Source organism: Stegostoma tigrinum, chromosome 33 (genome assembly GCF_030684315.1).
Source record: "Stegostoma tigrinum isolate sSteTig4 chromosome 33, sSteTig4.hap1, whole genome shotgun sequence".
In the NCBI taxonomy this organism is placed as follows: Eukaryota; Metazoa; Chordata; class Chondrichthyes; order Orectolobiformes; family Stegostomatidae; genus Stegostoma; species Stegostoma tigrinum.
Window position 1 is genome coordinate 5,126,724 of NC_081386.1, and position 26,495 is coordinate 5,153,218.

The 26,495-nt window shown below is 42.4% G+C and overlaps 1 protein-coding gene across 1 annotated transcript in view; it reads right to left on the reverse strand.

Annotated features, from left to right (window-relative positions):
• Window positions 1-26,495, reverse strand: part of LOC125467381 (transmembrane channel-like protein 3) — a 54,960-nt gene that overhangs the window by 20,650 nt on the left and 7,815 nt on the right. The window contains exons 3-15 of the mRNA XM_048563148.2: window positions 22,379-22,454; window positions 21,873-21,954; window positions 20,497-20,603; window positions 18,954-19,052; window positions 18,696-18,838; window positions 17,130-17,277; window positions 16,639-16,682; window positions 15,522-15,669; window positions 15,329-15,438; window positions 12,867-12,945; window positions 2,723-2,944; window positions 2,027-2,155; window positions 1,874-1,941 (exon numbers count right to left, since the gene is read on the reverse strand). Of these exons, the coding sequence (XP_048419105.1) occupies window positions 1,874-1,941; window positions 2,027-2,155; window positions 2,723-2,944; window positions 12,867-12,945; window positions 15,329-15,438; window positions 15,522-15,669; window positions 16,639-16,682; window positions 17,130-17,277; window positions 18,696-18,838; window positions 18,954-19,052; window positions 20,497-20,603; window positions 21,873-21,954; window positions 22,379-22,454 (1,455 nt within the window). The remainder of the gene's footprint in view (window positions 1-1,873; window positions 1,942-2,026; window positions 2,156-2,722; window positions 2,945-12,866; window positions 12,946-15,328; window positions 15,439-15,521; window positions 15,670-16,638; window positions 16,683-17,129; window positions 17,278-18,695; window positions 18,839-18,953; window positions 19,053-20,496; window positions 20,604-21,872; window positions 21,955-22,378; window positions 22,455-26,495) is intronic.

Sequence of the window (26,495 nt, forward strand, 5' to 3'; positions counted from 1 at the left end):
GGAGCTGTCGAGCTCATCTTCGGATGTGAATTCCCAAGAAAAAGTGAAGCCTTGACTAAGGCATCACACACAAGCCTGAACTAACAGCAAAAAACTCATTACTTTCATAGATTCTTGATGACCAAGGGGATTGAAGATTACTGCGGTATGCAGGAATGGAAAGTTGAAGTTAAAATCGGATCAGCTTATTGAATGAATGAATGATTTTAATGTCACACATATTTTATAATTAAAAATATAGAAAAATCCGGTGGAAAACTTCTACTGTCGCCATCCTTCCAGTGCCATTTTGAACAGTTTAAGAATAATGTAAAATATAAAAAGATATAGCTGAAAGGGAGTCCACTACACAGGCTCACAAACCACTTTTCCACCGTCCAGGAGGCTTGAAGAGCCGAGTGGCCTACTCTTGTTCCTTGCTTGTACGTTCATGTATTAAATTAATTTAGAGTACACAAGCACAGTTCAGGTCACTGTACTTTCAGAAGGATGTGAAGGCTATCAGAGAGAATACATGAATGGTGACTCATTGCCACTTGTACTCGATAATGAACAAGGCAGTAAAACACAGTCAGAAGCTTCAAATGTCACTACAATCTGGCGCCATTTGAATACTTAGAGAATAAAAAGATAAAACTGGAAGTAAGTCCATCTTCGCTCCTCCGCCTCCGCTGTCAGCCCCAAGCCTCGAGGTGGCCGACCAACGACTCCTCCCCCGAACACCCTGTGGCGGTATCACCAACATGGGAGACGCCAATCTTCACACACCATCTCTTCATTGCAGGGGCCACCTCACTAATAGTGCTGGGTCCCGTGCTAGACCCACACTCAGCTTGCAGCCAGGGGTCCCTGGCTCCCCTGACGCTACCTTGCGGATAAATCAGGAGTCCCCACTCCAGGGCCACCACAACCAGGAGTCCATGGCTCCACCATAAAGGCCAAGCCACCATTTTGCTAAGAGTCTTTCTCCAGTTGCTACTCCCCTCCCCCCTCCCCACCTAACCATGATGTCAGCCCTTAGGCCCTGCTGACCGGAAGAAGGCAAACAAAAAGAAAAAAAGAAAGAAGACACGAAAGGGTAAGGGAAAGAAGGAGGAAGTGGACACTGGGCCCAGGAGCCTGAATGCTGCCTAGCTTGCCAGTGCCGCCATCTTGGAAAAATATAGGAAAGGAGAGCAGTTCCAGGGCTGAGGAACCTCAGTAATGAGACAGATTGGAGACGGCTCTTATAGAAGAGGCTGAAAAGAAATATGATACTGTCATTCAAAATGCCGAGGGGTCTGGGCAGTGTAAACAGGGAGAATCGATCCCTACTGGTGGAAGGATTGAGAACCAGAGGGCACCGATATGAGGCAATTGTTTAAAGAAGCGACGGTGACATGAGGGAAAATATATTTTCATGAAATGAGTGATTAGGATTTGGAGTGCACTGACTGAGAGTGGGGTCAACTGAGGTTTATTATCTGAAAAGGCATACCATGCACAGCTACGGCGCAAAGGCACAGGAGAGATGTGAGATACATAGCTTCTTCATACAGCCTGCCCAAGTACAATGCACTGAATGGGCTGCTTCCGTGTCCCAACCAATCTTCGGTTTCAGTGGGAATGGCAGTGAACTCTGATATTATCTAGTCTTGACTCACAATAATCGTAAACTATTCACAATTCTTTGTTCACATTTACAGCAATAGGGCAGAAACAACTCAACCTCTCACGATTCGGATATAGACAAATCAGGATTTAATTGAACAGTGGAACAGGTTTATGGGGCTGAAAGGCCCCATATTCTTCCTGTTTTGGTTATAATACATTTTGGTTTGTTCTAATATCCCAATAAGAACAGATAACTCTCATAGAAGTTTTTGCTACATACCATATCATTCCCTGATTGTATATCAGATGTAAAACATTTTCAGCAATCTTGAATTCTCCATACTCAGGCTGCAAGAAATTGGAAATGAACAGTGAGAACATAATGCGACAAGTGGCGAAGACGGTACCATGTTCAAATCTGCACAATACTCACAAATTTACTCTCTAGATCCCAGCACCAACAATCACTCAGGAATCGCACAAACAGCCCTCGAATGAAGTCAATGAGTAAGATGCTACCCACAGTGAAAAGCATGTCAATAATAGACAGCTTCAGCATCTCCTAAAGATAGAAACAGTTGATTAGTTAACTTGTGTTGGACATATGAATGATGGTTTTCAGGAATAGCTTGCTGTAAAGAATGAAATGAATTGTGAATGGATTTATTGTTGCATTCATGAGACTGTCCCTCAGAACACTCAGCAATGTAACCCTTTACCGTGGTTTTTCAATGAAGTTCAAAGAGTGACAGACTGTGCCTTTTCCTTAGCAGGAGCCTTGCTCACTTTGGAATCAGAGAGTGTAGGGCTCAAACCCCAGTTCAGACCGATAGTCTCAGGGAGTAGCAAATGTGAATGAATAAAAACTGGAGCGGACTGCATGTAGGTGTACTGGGAGGTACAGTCAATGGACTAACTCAAAAGGGCATTGAATGATTATTTAAGTAAAAATGGCAGACAAGGGCACAGGAAAAAGGCAGGAGAATGGTTGGGGGTGGGGGAATGGATATCAATGGTGGGAGTGTGCAGGAGGAGCCGTTCATGGTTTAGAAAGTCACACGATGGAACTTCTATGGACGTATGGAAATCTATAAAAAGGTAATTTGCTGGAATGTACACAGTAACAAACCTGTCCAACATAGGTTTCCCAACATTGATCCTGCTGAGGTAGTACGTTGTAATCAAACAGAGCCGTCCTGTTATATTTAGTTAATGGTTTTGTTTTGTTGTCCTCTGAACCGAAGGAGCTGTTCTGCCTCAGTCTAATCTCAGGGACAATGGTTGAGAGGCTCTCTTCCTCAGGGAGGGCTCGAGTTGCCAAAAATGCTGTGCCCGTATCATTGGAATTATCCTGCAGCAAATGGTTCAGACCCAACAGGAAGATTCAGTAATCTTGGAATAAATTTTTGCTCTATTTCTCCCATATAATTTCAAACTCTATTCGTACAGTCCACAATCAGTCAGATTTGCTTTCATTTTAGATTTCAGACCAATTTTAAAACAGAAAAAAAAACAATACACATTCACTCTGCACCGTTTACATCTACAGGGTGTCTCAATGCACCTTATAGCTGCTGTGCTTCAGAAATGTAGTGAGTGTTGCAACTTAGGGAACACAGCAGACAATTCACATACAACTAACTTGCACAAAACAGCAATACAGTAATGACTAGGAGGGGGAGTGGTGTTTTTTGATTAGGGAAGACATTACTGCTGTACCCAGGGAGGATATTTTTGGGGGATTGTCCAGTGAAGCTGCACGGGTAGGACTGGGAAATAAGAAAGGGAAGATCACCAAGATGGGATTTACTATAGGCCCACCAGGAGTCAGTGGCAAATGGAGGAGCATTTATAGAGAGAGATCTCAGATTTGTGTGAGAATAATAGGGTTGTAACAGTAGTGATTTTTAACTTTCCAAACATAGACTGAGAGTGCCATAGTTTTAAAATCTTGGATGGGGAAGAATCTGTTAAATGTGTTCAAGACTTATTTTTTTAAAATCAATATATCTACTAGAGAAGGAGCAAAACTTGACCTTCTCTTTAGAAATACGGCAGGCCAAGTGACTTAAATGTTAGTGCGGGAGCACTTTGGGACCAGTGATCATCATTCTATTAGTTTTAAAATAGCTATGAGAAGGATAGTCCTTGTATAAAAGTTAAAAGTTCTGTATTGGAGTAAGGCCGATTTTGACAGTATGAGATGAGACGAGAACATGGGCATGGACAGAGGGTTGGTTGACCATAAGAAAGCAAAGAGTAGGGGTAAATGGGTGTTTTTCTGGTTGGCGGTCAGTGGCTAGTGGTGTGCATCAGGGATCAGTGTTGGGACCTCAATTGTTTACAATTTACATAGACGGTTTGGAGTTGGGGACTAAGTGTGGTGTCAAAATTTGTAGATGACACTAAGGTGAGTGGTAGAGCAAAGTGTGCAGAAGACACAAAGTCTGCAGAGGGATATACATAGTCTAAGTGAGTGGGTAAAGGTCTGGCAGATGGAGTACAATGTTGATAAGTGTGGGGTCATCCATTTTGCTAGGAATAACAGGAAAATGGACTATGTTTTAAATGGTAAAAAATTGTAGCACACTGCTGTGCAGAGGGACTTGGGTGTCCTTGTGCATGAATCACTAAAAGTTGAATTGCAGGTGCAGCAGGTAATTAAAAAGGCAAATGGAATTTTGTCTGCCATTGCTACAGGGATGGAGTTTAAAAACAGGGAGGCTATGCTGCAGCTGTATAGGGTCCTGGTGAGGCCATACCTGGAGTGCTGTGTGCAGTTTTGGTCTCCTTACTTGAGAGCAGATATATTAGCACCGGACTGGGCGCAGAGGAGATTCACTCCGTTGATTCCAGAGTCGAGAGGGTTGGATTATGAGGACAGACTGAGTAGACTGGGGTTATGCATATTGGAATTCAGAAGAATGAGGGGAGATCTTATAGAAACATATAAAATTATGAAGGGAATAGATAAAGTGGAGGCAGGGAGGTTGTTTCCACCAGCAGGTGAAACTAGGACTCGAGGTCATGGCCTCAAAATAAAGGGAAGCAGATGTAGGACTGAGGTCAGGAGGAACTTCTTCACCCAAAGGGTTGTGAATCTGTGGACTTCCCTGCCCAGTGAACTGGTTGAAGCTACCTCGCTGAATATGTTTACGGCAAGGCTAGATAAATTTTTGAACAATAAAGGAATTAAGGGTTATGGTGAGTGGGCAGGTAAGTGGAGCTCAGTCTCAAAGATCAGCCATGATCTTATTAAAGGGGCAGCACAGAGGCTAGCTAGTAGTTAACACTGCAGCCTCACAGTGCCAAGGACCCAGGTTTGATTCCAGCCTCAGGCAACTGTCTGTGTGGAGTATGCGCATGCTCCCCGTTTCTGTGTGGGTTTACTCCCACAGTCCAAAGATGTGCAGGCTTGGTGGATTGGCCATGCTAAATTGCCCATAGTGTTCAGGGGTGTGTGGGTTATAGGGGGATGGGTCTGGGTGGGATGTTTCAAGGGGCAGTGCAGACTTGTTGGGCCAAAGGCCTGTTTCCACACTGTAGGGAATCTAATCTAATCTAATCTAATGGCAGGCCAGGGTCAAGGGTCCAGATGGCCTACTCCTGCTCCTTGTTCTTATATTCTTATGTTTATGTTATGTTCTTAACATTCAAGAGTTGCTTGGAGTAGACTGTCCATAAGTAAAGAGATGATTGATAAGTGGGAGGCTTTCAAAAGTGAGAAAATAGAGTTCAGAGACATGTTTCTATTAGAGCGATAGGAAAGGCTGGTAGGAGTAGGGAACAATGCATGAATAGAGCCATTCTAGTCAAGAATAAGAAGGAAGCATATGTCATGAATAGACAACTGAGAAGGGGCATTCTTAACAGGGAAATCAGCAAAGCAAAAAGGGGATAGGAGATAGTCTTGGCAGATAAGGTTAAAGATAATTCAAAGAGATTCTAAAAGAATATTAAGGGAAAAAGATCAATAATGGAGAGAACAGGGCTGCTTAAAGATCAGTGAGGTCATTTATGTGAGAAACCACAGGAGATAGAAGAAATATTAAATTAATATTTTATTTCAGTTTTACTGTGAAGAAAGGCATGAAAGCTTGGGAACTCAGGGAAATAAATATTGAAAACAGTCCAAATTATGGAAGAGGTGGTGCCGGAGGTCTCAGAAAGCATAAAAGGGCAGATAAATTATAGGGACCTGATCAAGCGTAACTTAGGACCAGTCTGTTGCTTCAGGCTCTCCACTATGATCACGGCCATTTCGCAGGCTTTCCATGTCTGGTGGGTGTATTGTTCGCCCTTCTCCCTGTGGTGTCAGAATTTAGTTACCCCTGCTTACCTTTGTTTAATTCTCAACGTCAGCCCGTGGCACCATTCCCATTACTGAGATGCTAGGTTCTCAGTTTGACTACTCAGAGATGGACGTGGGGTGTGTCTTTTGGACCAGAATCTCTTATTCAACAAAATATAAAATATGCTTTGCAGTGAGTGATCCCTGTACAACCCGGTTATGGGAATTACTTTGCAAAATGGCTCATCACATGAGCTGATGTGATGCTGTTTCCTTTACACTACACCTTTTCATTTTTGAGCTTGTTTATCTACCATTATTGCACTCTCCACCAAACAGTAGCGTTAATATGAGACACATAATGAATTAGGACGTTACAGCCACATTTAGCAAGAGCAATGCTGTTGTTACAGTGTCTACAATCTGCATACTGCTAGGAAGGGGAGGTCAAACTCCTCTGATAATTAACATTGAAAAAAAAGCCCCCAATCTGTTACAGTGAGAGTAGAGGTCCCCTCCTAATCATTAAACCGAAAATACCCAGAGAAGCTCATCACATCTGTTAAACTGTTACAGAGAAGGGGAGGTTAAATGAAAGAAAATCCATGATATTGTTGTCTTAAAATAACAAGTAACAATTTATTTATTTAACCCTAACAGTGAACAAATTAGCACTACTAACCAACCGAACAATTCCCCTTAACTGCTAACTGTTTGCTAACGGAACCAAATTCTATTGGTGTGCTGTTCCAATAAACACAAATCTGACTTACGTAAACTCAACTTATAATAAAAAATTAAAACTTAGTCTCTCAAAATCTACACGTCTTTCTTCTGCCGTTCTCAAGTCCTAAACGGCTTTTTTCTGCTGAAGTAACTGTTAGCGATGTTTTCTCTGTGACGTGGGTACTTTATTGGGTAAGGGCCAATTACATCCACATTAGACAGGAACTGGGAAATGTGGATTAGGAGCAGTTATTTGAGGGCAAATCTACATCTGGCATGTGGGAGGCTTTTAAAGACCAGCCGATTAAAGTGCAAGGCATGCTTGTCCCTGCAAAACTGAAGGACAGGAATGGAAGGATCCAGGAACCATGTGGTAATTGTAACTGGGATATTGTAAGCTTATTCAACAGGATGAAGGAAGCATACGATAGTCTAGGCAGCTGCAAACTAGCGAAGTCATTAGGAGTATAGTGAAAATAGGATGAAACTTCAATGTGGAATTAGGAAGGCTAAAAGGGGCCATGAAATGCCTTTAGCAAACAGGGCCAAGAAGAATCCCAAACATTTTTTGCATATATTAGAAGAAAGAGGGCAGCAAGAGAAAGTATCGGTCCACTCAAGGACAAAGGAGGGAAATTATACGTGGAGCCACAGGTAGTGATCCTGAATGAGTACTTTATATCAGTATTCACGAAGAAGAAGGATATGACTGATGTTGAGGTCAGGGATGAGGGTGTGAATACTCTAGGGAATGTCAATATATCGCAGGAGGAAGTTTTGGATATCCTAAATTGCAAAAAGGTAGACAGAACCAGATAGCATCTATCCTGGGTTTCCGCGAGGGGCAAGGGAAGAAATAGCTGGGGCATTAGCAAATATCTTCACATCCTCTTCGATCACAGTTGAAGTTCCAGAGGACTGGATATTAGCCAACATTGTTTAAGAAAGGAAGCAGGGATAATCCAGGAAATTATAAACTGGTGAGCCTGACGTCTATGGAGGGGAAGCGCTTGGAGAAGATACTGAGGGACAAGATACATGCCCATTTAGAAGAAAAATGGACTAATTAGTGACAGGCAGCATGGTTTTGTATGGGAAAGGTCACGTCTCACCATCCTGATTGAATTTTTAGAAGAGGCGACAAAGCTAATTGATGAGGAAAGGGCTGTGGATGTAGTTTATGTGGACTTTAGTAAGGCATTTGATAAAATCCAACATGGCAGGTTGGTACAAAAATTAAAATCACATGGGGTTCAGGGTGGGCTGGCTAGATGGATACAAAACTGGCTTGGTCATAGAAGACAGAGGGTAACGGTGAAAGGGTTTTCAGAATGGAGACTGGTAACTAGTGGTGGTCCACAGGGATCAGTCTGAGGTCCTCTGTTTTTTGTAGTATATATAAACGATCTGGAAGAAAATGTGCGTGGTCTGATTAGTAAGTTTGCAGATGACACAAAGATTGGTGGAGTTGCTGACTGTGCCAACAATTGTGATATAACAGGATATAAATAGATTGGCAACTTGGGCACAGAAGTACCAGATAGAGCTTAATCCAGACAGATGCATTTTGGAGGATCAAATTTAGGTGTGAATTATACTGTAAATGGCAGAACCCTTTGGAACATTAACATACAGATGGACCTGGGTGTGCAGGTGCACAGTTCCTTAAAAGTAGCAACACAGGTGGCCAAAGAGATTAAGAAGACATCTGGCATGCTGCATTCATCGGCCTGGGCATTGAGTACAAGGATTGGCAAACCATGTCACAGCTATATAAAACCCATGTTAGGCTGCATTTGGAGTATTGTGTTCAGTTTTGGTCGCCACACTACTTAGAAGGATATGGAAGCTTTGGAGAGAGTACAGAGAAGGTTCACCAGGATGTTGCCCGGTCTTGAGGGCATTGGCTATGAGGGAAGGTTAAAAAGACTATGAATGTTTTCACTGGAAAGATGGCGACTGTGAGGACACCTGATAGAAGTCTACAAAATTATGAGAGACATAGACAGGGCAGATAGTTAGAGGCTTTCTCCCAGGGTTGAAGTTTCAATTACAAGGGGGAACAAGTTTAAGGTGAGAGGCGGAAGGTTTAAGCAAGATGTACAAGGGAAGTTTGTCACATAGAGTGGTAGGAGCCTGGAACACACTGCCAGGAGAAATTCTGGATGCGGGCACATTAGCGACATTTATGAGGCATCTGGATGGTTACATGAATGGGGAGGTAATAGGGGGATATGGAACAAATAAGAGCAGAAGAATTGTTTTTTAGTTTAGTCAGGATATGATGATGATCAGCACAGTCTTGGAAGGCCGAAGGGCCTGTTCCTGTGCTTTACTTCTCTTTTGTTCTAAGTCTTCTGTGATGGCTCATAGCTAGAAGTGCCGCAGCACCTTTTATGGACAGATGGTGCTTTCTTAGAGATGGCTGTTCTCTTTCACACTAGCTTTCAAAACCCTCTCCTTATATACCTTGGATGACATATCAACTTTCTTACAATAACATTGGTCCGAGGTTGTCAAAACCATCAGACTTAAATTCAATTAGCTTCTAATTGCTAATTTAAATTGGCTAATTCCAGTTCTTTTCCAAAATATCAAACCCACTCTAAAGTTTCCAATCACACAGGCAATTGATACATGTTTCCATTTCAAAACTGGCTATACCCCTTCAGCTGCTTAGACATATTTTCTGTATAGATCTCTAAGCTTAGAAGAGTACTTTACCTCTTAAAAAGGAGCCACACACACTTCTCCCTTATCATTTTTAATAAAAAATTCTAGCTTCCGCTTTCCAATTCACGATTACACTACACAACTTTGTAACAATATTGTCTAGGTAAGACTAACGAAGACAAATGTCGTGTAAGAATAATTCCAGGAATATGTTTAAGAGTTTTATAGATTAATACTTTGAGGAACAACCATACAGAGCCATTTTTAAGACCAAGTATTATGCAATGACGAAGGGATAATTGATAATCTTGTTGTAAAAGAACTGCTGGGGAGTACTGACTCTGGTATGATAGAATTTTCCATTAAATTATGAAAGATGTTATTCAATCTGAAACCAAGATCTTAAATCTAAATGAAGGTTATTTGAAGACATGAGAAGGAAATTGGCTATGGTGGATTGAAAAGAAAAAATAAAAATGTGTCAAATTAGTGAGGCAATGGTTAGTTATGCTTAGTTTCCGAAACAAAACAGTTATCTTAGCCAAGAAAAAATAAAATTCAACAGGAAATGTGGGACACCTACAGATAACAAGGAAAGTTAAAGGTAGCACTAGTGTCATCAAGGTTTACAGACCTTCAGTCCAACTTGTCCATGCCACCCACTTTTCACCATTAATCTGATCCCATTTGTCTGTATTTGGCCCATATCCTTCCATACCTATCCCATCCATGTACCTGTCCAAATGTTTCTTAAATGAAAAAGTTGTACTCAGTTCCACCATTATCTTTGGCAGCCCGTTCTAGACTCTCACCACCCTCTGAAAAAATGCCCCTCTGGACCCTTTTGTATCTCTCTCACCTTAAACCTAGTTTTAGACTCTTGTGCTACAGGGAAAAGCTGTTGGCTATCTACCTTATCTATGCCTATCATGATTTTATAGACCTCTATAAAGCCATCCCTCATTTTCCTACACTCCAACGAAAACAAGTCCCAGCCTATCCGGCCTCTCCTTATAACTCAAATCTCCTAGGCCAGCTAGCATCCTAGTAAATCTTTTCTGCACTCTCTCTAGTTTAATAATATCCTTTCTATAGTAGGGCAAGAACTGCACGCAGCACTACTTCAAAAGATAATATTTATAAAGTTACCAACGAGGTAGAAAGCCTGAGGACTGGGTACATTTTTGAATTCATCACAGAAGGATAAAGACATTGATAAAGAAAGAAAAGAATACAATTTGAATATTAAATAGCGAGGAAAATGATTGTAATAAACAAATAAAAAGTGACTGTAAAAGCTTCTAAAGACATATAAAATGGAAAGAATAAGCAAAAACAAATGTGGATCCTTTACAAGCAGACACAGGAGAAATGGCAGACATTCTAAATAAGTATTTTGTATGTCTTCACGGAGGAAGACACAAGGAATCTCCTTAAAATAACAAAAATCCAAGAATCTGGTTAGAGTGCGGAACTGAAAGAAATTAGTAATAGTAAAAAGTAGTATCAGAGAAATGGAACTGAAAGTTGTCAATTTCCTGGGATGTAAGGTAAGAGAATACAGGGTGACTTGGACAGGCTAGGTGAGTGGACAGATGCATGGCAGATGCAGCTTAATGTGGATAAATGTGTGGTTATCCACTTTGGTGCCAAGAACAGGAAGGCAGATTACTATCTCAATGGAGTCAAGTTAGGTAAAGGGGAAGTACAATGAGATGTAGGTGTTCTTGTACATCAGTCAATGAAAGCAAGCATACAGTTACAGCAGGCAGTGAAGAAGGCTGGCCTTCATAACAAGAGGAATTGAGTACAGAAGCAAAGAGGTCCTTCTGCAGCGTACAGTGCCCTGGTGAGACCACACCTGGAGTATTGTGTGCAGTTTTGGTCTCCAAATTTGAGGAAGGACATTCTTGCTATTGAGGGAGTGCAGCGTAGGTTCACGAGGTCAATTCCCAGAATGGCGGGACTATCATATGTCAAAAGATTGGAACGACTGGGCTTGTATACATTTGAGTTTAGAAGGATGAGAGGGGATCTGATTGAGACGTATAAGATTATTAAGGGATTGGACACTCTGGAGGCAGGAAGCATGTTTCCGCTGATGGTTGAGTCCAGAACCAGAGGACACAGTTTAAAAATAAGAGGTAGGCCATTTAGAACAGAGTTGAGGAGAAACTTCTTCACCCAGAGAGTGGTGGATATATGGAATGCTCTGCCCCAGAAGGCAGGGGAGGCCAACTCTCTGGATACTTTCAAGAAAGAGATAGATAGAGCTCTTAAAAATAGTGGAATCAAGGGCTATGGGGATAAGGCAGGAACAGGATACTGATTGTGGATGATCAGCCATGATCACAATGAATGGTGGTGCTGGCTCGAAGGGCTGAATGGCCTACTCCAGCACCTATTGTCTATTGACCACATTTTTCCTTTTGGATTATAAACTGGATTACAAGTCAGATACTGCCATATAACTGAAATACCAGAAGAGTCTTGCAATTTAGAAGAATCGAGTGATGTACATTTTTACTGTACAAGACAATGTCACTTTTTGAAGCAGTAAGGGGGACCACTTTGAGAAAGTGGCATGAAGACTCGCTCCATTAAAGGAAAGTCTGCCTGATGACAGCCTGCCAATTGGTTCAGCTGCAGTTGGATACAAAGCAGCAAGTGCAAGACAATCACTGGCATTCAGGGCCTGCAAACTGAACATTTCTCTCTCTCTCTTTTGGTAAAAAGTACATAACAACCAAAAAAGCATAAAAGTATGAATCCTAACAAGAACAAATTTAAGTCCAATGCATCAACTACTGAAGCGAAAAATGCATATCACTTTACTGACTACAGGGGCAGCAAGTAATTCAGAAGGCAAACTATATGTTAACGTTTATCACAAAAAGATTTCAGTTCGGCAGCAAAAAAAAAGTCTTGCTTCAAATTATATAGAACATGGTGAGATCACGCCTGGAATACAGTGCGTAGTTCTGGTCCCTTTAGCTAAGGAAGGGCAAGGCCTTAGACAAATGCAGTAAGAGGTTCAGGAGACTGATTCCTGGTGGCACTGTGCTATGAGGAGAGATTGATAGACTGGGCACGTAATCTCTGAAGCTTAAAAGAATGAGAGACAATCTCATAGAAACTTATAAAACTCTTCAACGTAACAAACAGAGTAGAGGCCGTGAGGGTGCTTCCCTTGGTTGGATGGTCTTGAATCAAAGACTAAAGACCAAAGACAAGCCATTTAGGACTGAAATGAGGAGGAATGTCTTCAGTTAGAGGGTAGTGAATCTTTCTCTTCAGTAATACCTCCTGACTCTCATGTTCTTAGTTTAAACCCTCCCCATAAACAAAAGCAATACCCCTCCACACAAAAAAAATATGAAAGGCTCTAGTTGTCTGGGAGACCTTGCTGGAATCTTGCTTTAGCTATTTCCTAACAAGAAGCAAGATGACGGTGAGGAAAGGGGTGGGAGAATTGACTCTAATAGAGAGGTTATCATTCATACTGTGACTGTCAAAGGGTTCACTCCCCTCCCCAGGTCTGCTTCATCTGCTGGGAACACAAGCACAAAGTTCCAACGCTTACCGTCATGCTCATACTGTTCACCTTGTCAAGCAGTGCAATGATCAAACTGTAGAGATTGCCCAAATACAGGACCAACACCCTGTATGACAGAAAAAGATACATTTAAAAACTCAGTAATTAGAAGTAACACCACAGGTCAGAATTAAATTATTTCAGAAAATGTAAAGCTCTAACTCTCTAGCAAACATTCATTTAGACAGCAGCAAAATCTGTAGGTATTATAGGGAGATTAAAACAATTCCTTTAGGGCTAAAAAAAAATTGTAACATAGAATATCAGATGGTTTTATGATGGTTATACAGATAGTTCTACAATTCCATGGTTTGAACTATCTTAAGTTAGTAACTTATGTTCTACCTGGTCATTTATTCAAAACACAGTCAAATCTGTGCTATGCAGTGCCCCATTAACTAGAATACTCCACCACCCAGAATCTCCAATATCTCTACATGGCCCTAGCTGACACAGCTACTTTAAAAAAATACCAAGATTATCAATCTGGAGATTGTACTAGAAGTGTATTCCTTGGTGTATATGGTGAAAGGTGTCAAAGCTGGAGAGGCTCGGTGCCTCTGTCTGTAACATTAAGGTGTGTTTTTAGTGAATTCTAACACCACCATGTGAAGAGAAACCAGGATGGGTAGAGTCCCTCTGGGCTACGAGGCCTGGGTTCAAGTCTGAGTTTTGAGGAAGGGTCACTGGACGCAAAGCGTTCACTCTGACTTTTTTTCTTCACAGATGCTGCCAGACCTGCTGAGCTTTTCCAGCAACTTCTGCTTTTGTTCCTGAATTACAGCACCCACAGTTTATTCTGGTTTTTATTGGGTTCAGGTCCTACCTGCTGCAGGTGCATGCCATGACAGGATGAATAGAAAATATCTACAACTGGGCTTAACAAAGGCAGAAATAAAAAGAAAACCCTCTTGCAGAGCAGTGGTAGTGTCCCAACCCTGGGCTGGGAGACCTGTGGTTCAAGTCCCACTTGCCCCAGAGGTGAGCAATAACATGACTGAATGGGTTGGTTAGAAGAAAATAGAAAAAAAAATCCACTAAAGCTCACAAATGACATACTGGTGCAATGCATCTTTTATAGCTCAGCATGGTGGACCAGTACATTCCTTTTCAAGTAGATGATTGTTTTGTTTTACTGGCTTTCCCATCTGGGATGGGTTAATCCACACACTTAATTCACCAGCACCACTCGTTGCTGGATGTGAGCTGGATATCACAACTTCTCTCCGCAGAGTTTGCAATATTTCACGCGGCTGTTCAGCTTCATCTCCTCTGTTACCCTATTTTTCCAATTAACCCATTCAGAGATGTTATGAGAGATAACACGGTGTGAAGCTGGATGAACACAGCAGGCCAAGCAGCATCAGAGGAGCAGGAAGGCTGACGTTTCGGGTCGAGACCCTTCTTCAGAAATTTAGAGATGTTATTATACACTGCCAGGTCAGGTGAGACTTGAATCCATGTCTCCTGGTCCACAGATAGGGAATTTTTTTAAAATTCATTCACAGGATGAGGGTGTCACTGGCCAGGCAGCATTTATTGCCCATCCCTAATTGCCCAGAGGGCAGTTGAGACATGGCTGTGGGTCTGGAATCACACATGCAGGCCAGGTAAGGATGGCAATTTCCTTCCCTAAAGGATATCAGCAACAACAGATGAGTTTTTCCCAACAGTTGACAATGGATCACGATCATCTTTAGACTCTTAATTCCAGATATTTATAGAATTAAAATTCCACCATCTGCCACGGTGGGATTTGAACCTGGGTTCCCAAAATGTTACCTGGATCTCTGGATTAACAGTCCAGTGATAATACCACTAAGCCATTGCCTCCCCTCACTATCACTTTGCCACAAGAGGGACCTTCTGCCCTCCTCCGAGGCCACAGCAGTTTACAGCAGCTGTAATGTTTTCGCTCTTGACTCAGAGAGTGGATGGCGGGTATGGGTGACTGAATGAGTGCCAGTGAGTGACTGATCGCTGAAGGAGAGTATCACTTTGGGCGGAAGAGAGGGTCATAGCCATACATCAAATAGTTATATAGCACGGAAACAGATCCTTCTGTCCAACCAGTCCATGCCGACCATAATTCCAAACTAAACTAATTCCACCTGCCTGCACTTGGTCCATATCTGTCCAAACATTTCTTATTCATGTACTTATCCAAATGCCTTTTAAACCTTGTAACTGTACTCATATCGATCACATTCTCTGAACGCTCATTCCACACATCCACCACTTACTGTAAACAAGTTACTCCTCATGCCGTTTTGTTTTTAAATCTCTCTCCTCTTACCTTAAAAATATGGCCTTTTGTCTTGAAATTCCCCACGCTGTGGGAAAAAAAATTACCTGTCATTCACTTTTAAGCATATCCCTCATGTTTTTATAACCCATTATAGGGTCGCCCCTCAACTCCAGCAAAAGAAAAGTCCCACCTGTGGTCCTACCTGGCGAGCTGGAAGCGCAGGGTGGTTCTCGGGTGTAACATCTCCAGCTGGGCCACGAGCTCGAACACCGAGGGAGCAATCATGGTGATGAGGGAAACGACGACACTCACCTAAACAGAAACCAGGCAGTGTATCAGTGTATTCATGTGATAAACACTGTCTGTCCAGAACACCTCAAGAACAAGGGCTCTACCTCATTCTTTTCCCAAAGCGACAACTCAGCTTTCGTGCGCTCCAACTCTTGTGAGCGATCGACGACAAAATATATGATGTAAATACTGCCAGCCAGTGAGAGGAGCACCAGAATGTTGGCAAGGATCCTTAAGCTTATTACCACTGCCCTAGAGAAACAAGGTGGGGAATGTTACCATAGATAGTGTTATGTACCAGATCAAACCCCCTGAAAATAAATTAAAAACGTAGCCCGGACCCTAATGTTTTCTTATTTTAAAGACAAACGCCAGTTTTTGCATTCCAGATGCAATTCGATTGGTCAAACTATCAGTCTTGAAGCAAAACATGCTTTATTCATACGCTATACATTAAAATACAACAAAAGAAAGAAGCAATTGGAATAATGTAATTCTACTGGAAAACATAACAGAGTAATAGATTATTTAATCACTGAACAGTAACCTATCTAATACACTAACATCCCATAATCATACCCTCAGCAAAGGTAAATGCAGCAAAATAGATTGCCCCACATGCAATTCTCCAGTCCAGGAGGAAAAAGAAACAAAAGAAAACTCAGAGAAAGTAGCAGGGAGAGATTTACCGCAGCTTTCAAACCTAGCTTCAAGACCCCAGCGACTGAAAACCTAAAACCTTCTGCGACTGAAAATCTAAAACTAAAAATCCTGACTCTGCAGGAGCTTGACCCCACCCATTCAGGCTGCTTCTCTTGTTCCAACTTAAAAAAAGCCCTCATAAACTGTTTACTTTATTGGACTCAAACAGATAGCTCTCCTCCTTAGTCTTAAAATGTCTCTTCGAAACAAGAACAAAATACACCTTGTCACAATAGGCTGGTGCAGGCTTGATGGGCCAAAGGGCCCCATCTGTGCTGCATGACATTACTTCTCACTGAGTTAAAGCACAGTCTGATAGATAGTATCAGAGATAATGGGAACTGCAGATGCTGGAGATTCCAAGATAATAAAATGTGAGGCTGGATGAACACAGCAGGCCAAGCAGCATCTCAGGAGCTCCTGAGATGCTGCTTGGCCTGCTGTGTTCATCCAGCCTCACATTTTATTGTCTGATAGATAGTGTTGGATTTTCACATCTTCCCTCTGGCTGATACCTACAAGCTTCTGTCTTTCCTCTTCACTTGCTCCTCCAGAATTGCTTCCTTCAAAAGAAAAACGGACAAGTGTGATTAATCTGTCAGCAACCATCGCTGACTCTTCCACAATACAGACAAAACAAGCTCTGGGTTGAAATACAAAGATTGAACGACACCAGAGGTGTTGACAGTGAATAAGGAGGATCAGTTACCAGAAAACACAGATTGATGACAACAGCGCAATCATGAGAGGGGAGCTTCTTTTTCAAGTGTAGCAAGTAACTGCAAGCTGGACGAGATTGCCTGAAAGACAGATGGGTGTAGCTTCCCAAATAACTTTCAAAAAGGAATGAATCTTGTAAACGGAAAGGTGTGTGGGGAAAGCAGAGAAGTGGGACTGAGCTCATTCCCAAAGCTGGCACAAGGGGACTGGGATGAATGGTATTTTTCGACGTTGTCTGATTCTATGACATATTTCTGAGAGATGGGGATGGGTCATTAGCAGCACCTTACCCGAATACTGTTGATTACTGCAGCCGTTTTACTCTCTGCAGCTTCTGGATTACCAATCAGATAATCCCAGGCACAGAAGATCTTCCAGCAGAAGGTGTAGTTCTCATCAGAAGCACTAGCCATGCTTAACTGGGAATTTTTCGCCATTCTAAAGAATGAAGCAATTAAGAAATTACTGTGCACTTTGACAGGCAAGTGCACACACACACTCTCACACACACGCAAAAAGGCACACACATACATACAGTCACAAACACAGACACACAAACTGACACAGACACAGAAATATATGCAGACACACAAAACCACAGTCAGATAGACACACAAGCATATACACAAACAGATGCACACACACACACGAACATATATGTATAGATGGACACACACAGAGGTGCGCACACACACACAAACACAAAGACATACATACAGGCAGACACATACATACAGAAACGGCCATACACACACATACATTTCCTTGATTCCCTGCCAATCAGTATTTATTTCAGACCTTGCAAAAAACATAACAATCTGCGTATCTTGTTATTGGATGAAGTGTGATGAAAGGAGCCAGAAGAAATAACTTGTACGAGTCTCTGATAATGACCTCAATTTTAACCCTCCTCCCCACTAATCCCACATAACTTACTGGTTCAAGATGAAACTTAAATTTTGAATCATCAAATTAAGTTTAAAATTAAATAATAAAAAAAATCAGGCTGTTGACCTGGTTCTTACAAATGGCAGTTGGGGCTTGAAGGCTCAAACTAATGGTATTGTTCTTTATTTATTATTCATAAACAGGATGCAGGTATTGCTGGCTAAGCAGCATTTATTGCCCATCCTTAACGGCCCAGAGGGCAGTTCCGAGTCAACCACATTGCTGTGGGTCTGGAATCACATGTAGGCCACACCAGGTAAGGATGGCAGTTTCCTTCCCTAAAGTGAATCCAATGGGTTTTCCCTCGACAATCCCCAATGGAATTATGGCCGTAATTAGATTCTTAATTCCAGATATTTATTGAATTCAAATTCCACCATCTGCTGTAGCAGAATGAACCTGAGGCCCTAGAACATTATCTGGGTCTCTGACTTAACAGACCAGCCATAAGACCACTAGGCCATCACTTCCCCCTTGTGGTCGCCATGATGCACAGTTACGCTTGGCAAGGTCTGTCGAGATCTAAGCAGCAGATCTGAGGCAAAGGGATCTGTTCAGTGAAAGCACTCATTCAAGCTTGTGGCCTGACACCCATTGCTGCTGACCTGACGCCATCCAGTCCGTCCAAGAGCTGGTATTGCTGCCCAATGCTCCTGCTCTCTGGGTGTGTGCTCTTCCCTATAGTCTGGGGTGTCTGTGTGACCCCCCATTGCCCATTCTGCCAATCCAGCTCCTGTGGGCTTGGGGGTTCTAGAGGAGAGCCCTGACGATGAGCTTGGTACGGTTCGAGTTCCCCAAAACCCCCTTTGATTCCTTGTTAGCATGGCAACCGCTGCAAAACCTACAGAAAGTCCATGAGAGAACTCAGACGCTGTGATGGTACATGAATATGTAAGCACAATAATTACTTCCGCAGGAGAATGATGAAGCTATAGGCAAACACAGCCATTCCCACCATGAAGTAGGCCAGAGGCAAACGGTAGCCTGCCCTCCCAATCTTCCTCTCATTGCCGTAGTAACCGTAGAACATGACGGAATATTGGAGGTAGCCCTGCATGATGGACAGAATGAGAGTCAGAGAAATGGCAGCACGGTCTAATTGAATGTTTGAGCAAATCACTGGGGTGCAATGTTGGTAAAGTAATAAAGGACACTGAGAAGCTTGCCCCAAGTGACCAGATGGTGTCCAGATCCTGTGCTGATGCTATGTATCCTGCAGGAATTGTTTTGCTGGGAACACTTCCAAATGGTGCGCCGGCTAAAAGCTTGTAAAAGAAACACAAAACAGATGCAATCTCATTAACGACTTCGCTGAACTGATGTCAATGCACATCAAAGTAATTCAAAAGGGAATTGGATATGTTAATTCCTGCAAGTTGATAACAGCCCATGCCACACAGTAAATTGTTACATTAGAAAATTCTTTGAAGGATCTGCTTCCTTTTCTAGTTATCAATGAGACATACAGACTATTATAAATGCAATCCAAACACGAGATGACCAAGTATGGAATGGGCGTCCCTTTTGGTTTAATTTATAACAACAATTTCTGCTATTGGGCTCTGGTAGCTCAGTCATTAAGTGTGAGAATAATACATTTCTAATGGGCTGCATGGTGGCTCAGTGGTTAGCACTGCTGCTGCACAGTGCCAGGGACCCAGGTTCAATTCTACCCTCAGGGTGACTGACTGTGCGGAGTTTGCACATTCTCCCTGTATCTGTGTGGATTTCTGTCCAAAGATGTGTAGGCTGGGTGGATTGGCTATGGGAAATGCAGGGTTACAGGGATTGGGTGGGATGCTGCTCAGAGGGTCAGTCTGGGCTGAATGGCCTGCTTCCACACTGCAGGGATTCTGTAAAAAAAAAATTAAAGGGTATGGGGACAGCACAGAAAATTGGTGTTTAAGTAGAAGACCAGCCAAGATCAGACTTTGCAGCAAACTGGGATGAATGACTTCCTCCTGCTCCCTTTTCTTTATGCGCTTAGTCTCAACTTAACTTTATGAAATGTCTTTTAACATGGAAGGAGTTTGCAAAAGGGAAGGGGAACAAAGAGAGGGCCTCCCTGGGAGAGCTTGGAGAGGCTTCTTTTGAAGATGGACACTGCGCTAATGAGAAGCTAATGAAAAGTGTTGGGCTGAGACACTACACGTTGATGGGAGACCTTATAGAGGTTTACAAAATCATGAGTGGCATGGATGAGATGAGATTTCCCTTGGGTGGGGAATTTCCAGACTAGAGGGGGCAAAGTTGAGAAAGATTTTAAAAAGACATGAGGGGTAAACATTTTGTGGGTGGAACGAACTTCCAGAGGAAGGATATGGGTGCAGTTACAATGTTCAAAAATCATTTGGGTGAGTACATGAATGAAAAAGTTTGAAGGGATATGGGCCAAGTGCAGGCAGATGGTCAGCATGGACTGAATAGTCTGTTTCCTTGCTGTATGACTCTGTAACAGATGGCAAAGCAACACGAAGCGGGGAGGGGTGGGGTGGGGGGCAGAGTGAGAAGCTGCCTCAGCCTTATGGAAAGGCTTTATAATAGCTTTTATCGAAGGCGATAGTCAACCCCCCCACCCCATTATAAACAAGGCAGAATTGTGATAAACAATGAGAACAGCAATTACAGTCCTGTGTATGGGACAAAATACAGGCAGACAATTTTGACCAAATCAACTGCAAACACAACGCAGTTAGCAACTGCACCTACCTCAGGTAATATAACAAACGCTCCAGTCATTATGGTCAGCACAATGTTGATGCCAAACATCCATCTCAAAAAGATAAAATACGAGGCAACTCCAGAGCCAAAGTGACCTAAAAATGACAACATTAGTCATGAGTATGTACAACAGTTGAACACTTTCAGTGCAGCAATGCTTTTGTTGTGATGATAGAACATTGGAGAGATTAGCTATTTTCCCATAGCACTGCTGCCACATAGGAACTTGGGCTTGATTCAAGCCTCAGGTGACTGTCTGTGTGGAGTTTGCACATTCTTCCTGTGTCTGTGTGGGTTTCTGTTGGATGCTGTGGTTTCCTCCCACAGTCCAAAGAAGTGGGGGTTAGGTGGACAGGCCATTCGAGATTGCCTGTAGTGTCTACAGATGCGCAGGTGAGGTGGATTAGCCATAGAAAATGCAGAGTTACAGGAATAAAGTAAGTGGGTGGGTCTGGGTGGGGTACTCTTCAGCAGATTGATGTCGACTCGATGGACTGAATGGCATCTTTCTGCACTGTAGGGATTCTATGTTCCTTTGTGCCTGCATCGCCATTCAATAAGATCACAGCTGACCTTTTGCTTCAATGTGAAATTAATGTTCAGTGTTAATATAGATTGCAAAGTGTAACCTGCAACACTGCTGTTTGCAAAACATAGGATTATGGAATGGAATCTGGAGCCAGCATCAAACAGAGACGGGGCCAGGGTGAATCAACAGTTCTTTCCACTGTATTTGTGACAAATGCATGTGACAATAAATAAATCAAATCAAATCTTCCTCCATCGATCTCAAAAATTGTGCTTCAACACCAATTTTAAAACCATGCACTTATTACTTTCCAATGCCATCATTTCTCATCAGTGTAAACTATACTCATTGCAGATTAAATTTACCAAGCTCATTTCATCTATAATTGTTTGATTGGCAAAGGCTTCTATCACTGCAAGATCAGAACCAGGGCCCAAGCGACATAACTCATTGCACTATCCAGTTCACCATTATTGCTGTTGGAGTCCACGCTCAGTTCCATGTTGTTAGCCAGTAGTTAGTCAAATTAACATAACATGGCAAGGGGGATACTGGGTGAGAATCTAACCTCTTAATTCACTTAATTCATGCACAAAACATAAATTGTGATACATACATGATCCTGCCTCTTCTTCCTGTGAACACCAGTTTTGGAAAATGCAATGAGCTAGAACTTTACCATTGTGACAAAGCCTTTGGCTCATGTTTCAATCAGTGCCAAAGTGCAACAGGGTGACAGTAGATTGGTTGGTCAACGTTAGCAGCAGGGGACCATGTGAATGCAACTGTGATCTGACAAAACATGCATTGTGAAACTTTTGCACAAAACACATACTTTCTATCTTCTTGATTCTCATTTCCCAGGGGATAAAGAGCACAGTGAAATTACACACGAGTCGCCCAAATTTTTTCCATATCTGCAATTTTAAAAATTGGCAGTTAATTACAATTTAGTAGCATTGAACTGTCAACCATACTTCTGTACAAATTTAAAGCAGAGTGGAGTGCTGAACTAAACAAGATGAGCAGAGTGCTCACTGAGTCAACTAAAATATTAGCATCAAGCCCAAGCTAAAGAGTTATTTTAGCAGAATTCAAGCAAAGGACTCAGACTACATCTTTCAAATAATTAATTACTTAGCCAATGAGACAACAGGATCATAAGATCTTTGTTGCACCATTCAAGACAACTTAATTAAACCCAGGGCATAAGTATGCAACAGATGGGAGAAGATTAAAAAATATCGAATACAGGAAACTCTGATGCACATGTTTTAATGATCTTTCATAGGACAGTCAGTTCCAATATCCTCTGGGTTCCCAGTGCACAAATTAACTCACTTCAGCCCCTGCTGCCTGATAGCCTCTTGTCCTTGTCAATCTGCCTTCATATTTCAATACAATCTCCTTGGCTTGTCTGTAACAAAAAGAAAATTTGATTACAAGCAGCAACTTGTACTGTGCTCCCTTCCAGCCCCAGGTCACAGTGCGCTCCACTCCCGCACTATGCAGAGTACCATCACACTGTACTGCAAACAGTGTATTTTGCAGGAAATACTCATTGACTGATACAGCAATAGGACTGTTTTGTGGCTCTGAGGAAGGGTCACCGGGCCCGAAACTTTAACTCTGTTTTCTCCCTCACAGATGCTGCCAGACCTGCTGAGCTTTTCCAGCAGCTTGTGTTTTGGTTCCTGATTTACAGCATCCACAGTTTTGTGAATTAGAATCAGTCTGGAAGGTGACATGCAATTGGTAATCCTGCAGTGGGAGTCTCAGAAATAAATGTCACTAACAGCCATAAGGCTGCTCCCAACACAAGAGTTCCCATTCCAATAGATATGCCCAGGATGATGATGCCCAGGTTTGAAGGGGTTCCCTTTGAATTCAATTCCTAACTTGGTAGATCACCACAAGGTTAATATAAAAAGGATTCTATCCCATGTGGATACCATCTCTCAATCTAAATATATTTATATTTGAACAAGAGCAAATTAGCCAAACCTTCTAAGTTAAAGGAAGGTAGACTTATTCGCCACTAAGCTGCAGGAAAGGTTATGAAACACAGCGCCTAGGCACACCGATAAGAAATGTGAATTGACTTTAACAGATAAAAAGATATATGAGTTACTATCTGGATCCAGCAAAGAGTATCATAGAATTGAACCATTGAATCCGTACGGTGTGGATGCAGGCCAATTGGCCCATCAAGTCCACAAAGACCATTTGAAGATCGTCTCATCCAGACCCATCCCTCTACCCTTTCCCTGTAAACCTGCATTTCCCATGGCTAACCCACCCAGCCTGCATATCCCTGGACACTGTGGACAATTTAGCAGGGGCACCTTTGGGCTGTGGGAGGAAACTATTGCATCTGGAGGCAACCCACACAGACACAGGGAGACTGTGCAAAACAGTTAAATGCTATTATCATTAAGTTAGAGGAAACTAGTAAGACTGATACTGGTAGTGAGGTAAATACCAAATAAAAACTGAAAGAACTGTCGAAATCAGAAACAAAAATAGAAAGTGCTGGAAAATTTCAGCAGGTCTTGCAGCATCTGTGCAGAGAAATCAGAGTTAACGTTCAGGGTGCAGTGACCCTTCCTTAGAACTCAGCAGACTCCATTAAACATTTATCAAGTCCTTTTGGAAAGCTACTGTTGAATCTGCTTCATCACAATTTCGGGTTCATTTCAGTTCTTAACAATTCTCCAAGAGAGAAAATACCATCTCGTTTTGCCTCTACTTTCTTTTACCAATATATTAAAATCTATGACCTTTTGTTCCTGACCCGTTCAGCACTTTCTTTGTGTTTGCAGTATCAGAGCACTGCATCATTTTCAAGGTCACTCTTCTGCTGCTTTATCATAAAATATTATAGCATACAGGCTCAATAGCATCTGGTCAATGCTCCCCACTGTGTGAACCAGCTTGTCTACTTGCAATCCCTTGCTCAATGTTCATAACTTTTTAAACTTCATCTATTATAGAAACTAAATTTTATTTGAAAGGATTTATGAGGGAGGGGACAGTGAAATTACCCTTCACCACAAATGCAAGATGGACAAACATGATTCAGTGTCTTGTCACAGTGTCAACTGACCTCTAATCTTTTCTTAATACCACACTGTGATGGACCAGTGTTAACGAGGAAACATTTATATATAGATTAATGTTTATGAAATGAATTTGAAATGTAAATATTGACAGGCAATTATTATTCAACAATTCAGACAACTGGATGCATGTGTGTGTGTGTGTGTGTGTGTGTGTGGGTGTGTGTGGGTGTATGGTGTGGGTGGTGTGGGTGGGTGGGTGGTGTGTGTTTGGGGTGTGTGGGTGGGGTGTGTGGGTGGTGTGTGTGGGTGTGTGTGGGTGCGTGTGGTGTGGGTGTGGGTGCGTGTGGTGTGGGTGTGGGTGTGGGTGTGGGTGTGTGTGTGTGGTGTGGGTGTGGGTGGTGTGTGTGGTGTGTGTCTGAGAGAGAGTATCTGAGTAGGAGTTGTGTGTGTGTGAGAGAGAGACAGACAGTGAGAGGGAGAGATGTGTGACAGACAGAGTGAGAGAGAGAGAATGTGTACGTGAGAGAGAGAGAGAAAATGTAAGAGAGAATGTGTGTGTGAGAGAGAGAGATAGAGAGAGAGAGAAACAGAATGAGAATGAAAGAGAAAAAGAATGAGAGACAAAAAGAACCATGTCTGTGGTGGGGGGAAGGGGTTGCATGCAAGGTTCTTTTTTTATAAAATATGATTAAACTACAGAACAACCACAGATGGTTCCTAAATGGGCCCAATATAATTGACTGACCTGACATTCCCAAGCAGATGGCTGCAAATTAGACTTTTGAAAATATGACTCCTGTTAGTAATTAATAGATTTTGTCATAAAAAGCCCATTCATTCTCCACAAATTTAAAGAAAGAGGTTTAACCAGTTAACATGCATCTTTTAACATTCTCACGTAATTTGTAAAGTGGAGCACTTTTGACTTTGAAAAATATTTATATTAAAAACAACCAGAGGAGTTCCTAATTAACATGCGTTTAATGACATCATATCATACAGCCGCAGCAAGATGATATTTCACTCCTTCAGGTTGTTCCTTCATTAGTGAATTGTAGTTACCCAGTGTAGCAGTTTTATTTTAGACCTTGCTTGCTATGCAGTAGTTTTAAAACTGTCACTGTATGTTAAAGAATGGAACGCTATTGTCGAAGTGCCAAGGCTGTATACTGGTTGTTTCCTATATTATGGAAGCTCAGCACAAAGCTGAAAGTTGAAAACCCTTTAAACATTCTCATTGAATACATGACGACCTTCTGTATTTTTTTTTGTTCAATTCCCTTTACATTGGAGAAACTAAAATGGAATTAGATATCAAGCTCTATTGAACTTTGTGCCAAGTCTAACCTTGAGCACATTGGGACTCAGATTTTGCAAAATATTTCTTCATATTCCAAGCCCAACCTTGGCCTCCTGCATTCTTCCAAAGAAGCTCAAAGGAAACTTCAGAGACAGTCTCTTCCCTGCCTCTTTCGCACTCTGCAGCTTTCCAGCCTGTGAGCAAATTCGATGCCTGTTAATGAAGTAGAAAGCTAGGCACATACGGCTAAATCTCAGCTGAACATATTCAATTTGGAGATTTTTGCAGGAGATTGCTTCTGCGGGTCCGAGACACTTTTCTCACCAAACCCACCTCTTTAAACACCTAGCCCACCCTGCAGGGTACCCTGTACCAGATTCTGGCACCATCTCACCGCTGGCTATTCCCAGAACAACTCACTACTCAGGAGATATCCAGCTAAAGACTGGCAGTCAGGCCAGTGTGCAGCCAGATGCGCACTGGCATTTTGATGCTGGTTGCTTAAGTACGGATTGTGAATGTATTGGAGATTGGGAAGATAGCATCACAGTTCTCAAATCGGGTCCTGGAGATCCCAGTCATAGGGGGCTGCTGCTGAGGGCTATCCTCTTCCTCCAGGACCAGCACAACAGGCCATAACATCAGAGCCTGGCAAGCACACCACCCTGTGTCAGTGCCATGGCCACAGTCCAAAGGAATGGCCAGCAGGTGCTGTCCTTTTCCACTCTTCCAGGGTAAGTGCCACACTCTTCTCTCTACTACCTCATACTCTATCTCTGCAACTGCATCCACGTCCCACCCAAGGCTAATGCTCTACCACTCTCACTGTTCCCTGAAACGCCTTCCCTCATTCGCTCTCAACCCCATGAACCTCTCCCTGCACAGTCTCTGTGTTGCCTCCTCACTTGCTCAGAACACATTCACCTTCACAGCACCCCCTCCCTGCAACCCCAGCACTAACAGCAGTGCCTGCCACTGCCATTTCCTTCATTTCCTCCCTCTGTCTCTCTCTCTCTCTCTCTCTCTCTCTCTGTGGAAGATGGCCATCATAGGGTAGAGAGAGCCCCTACAGGTGGAGGGGGTACCAGACATCAGC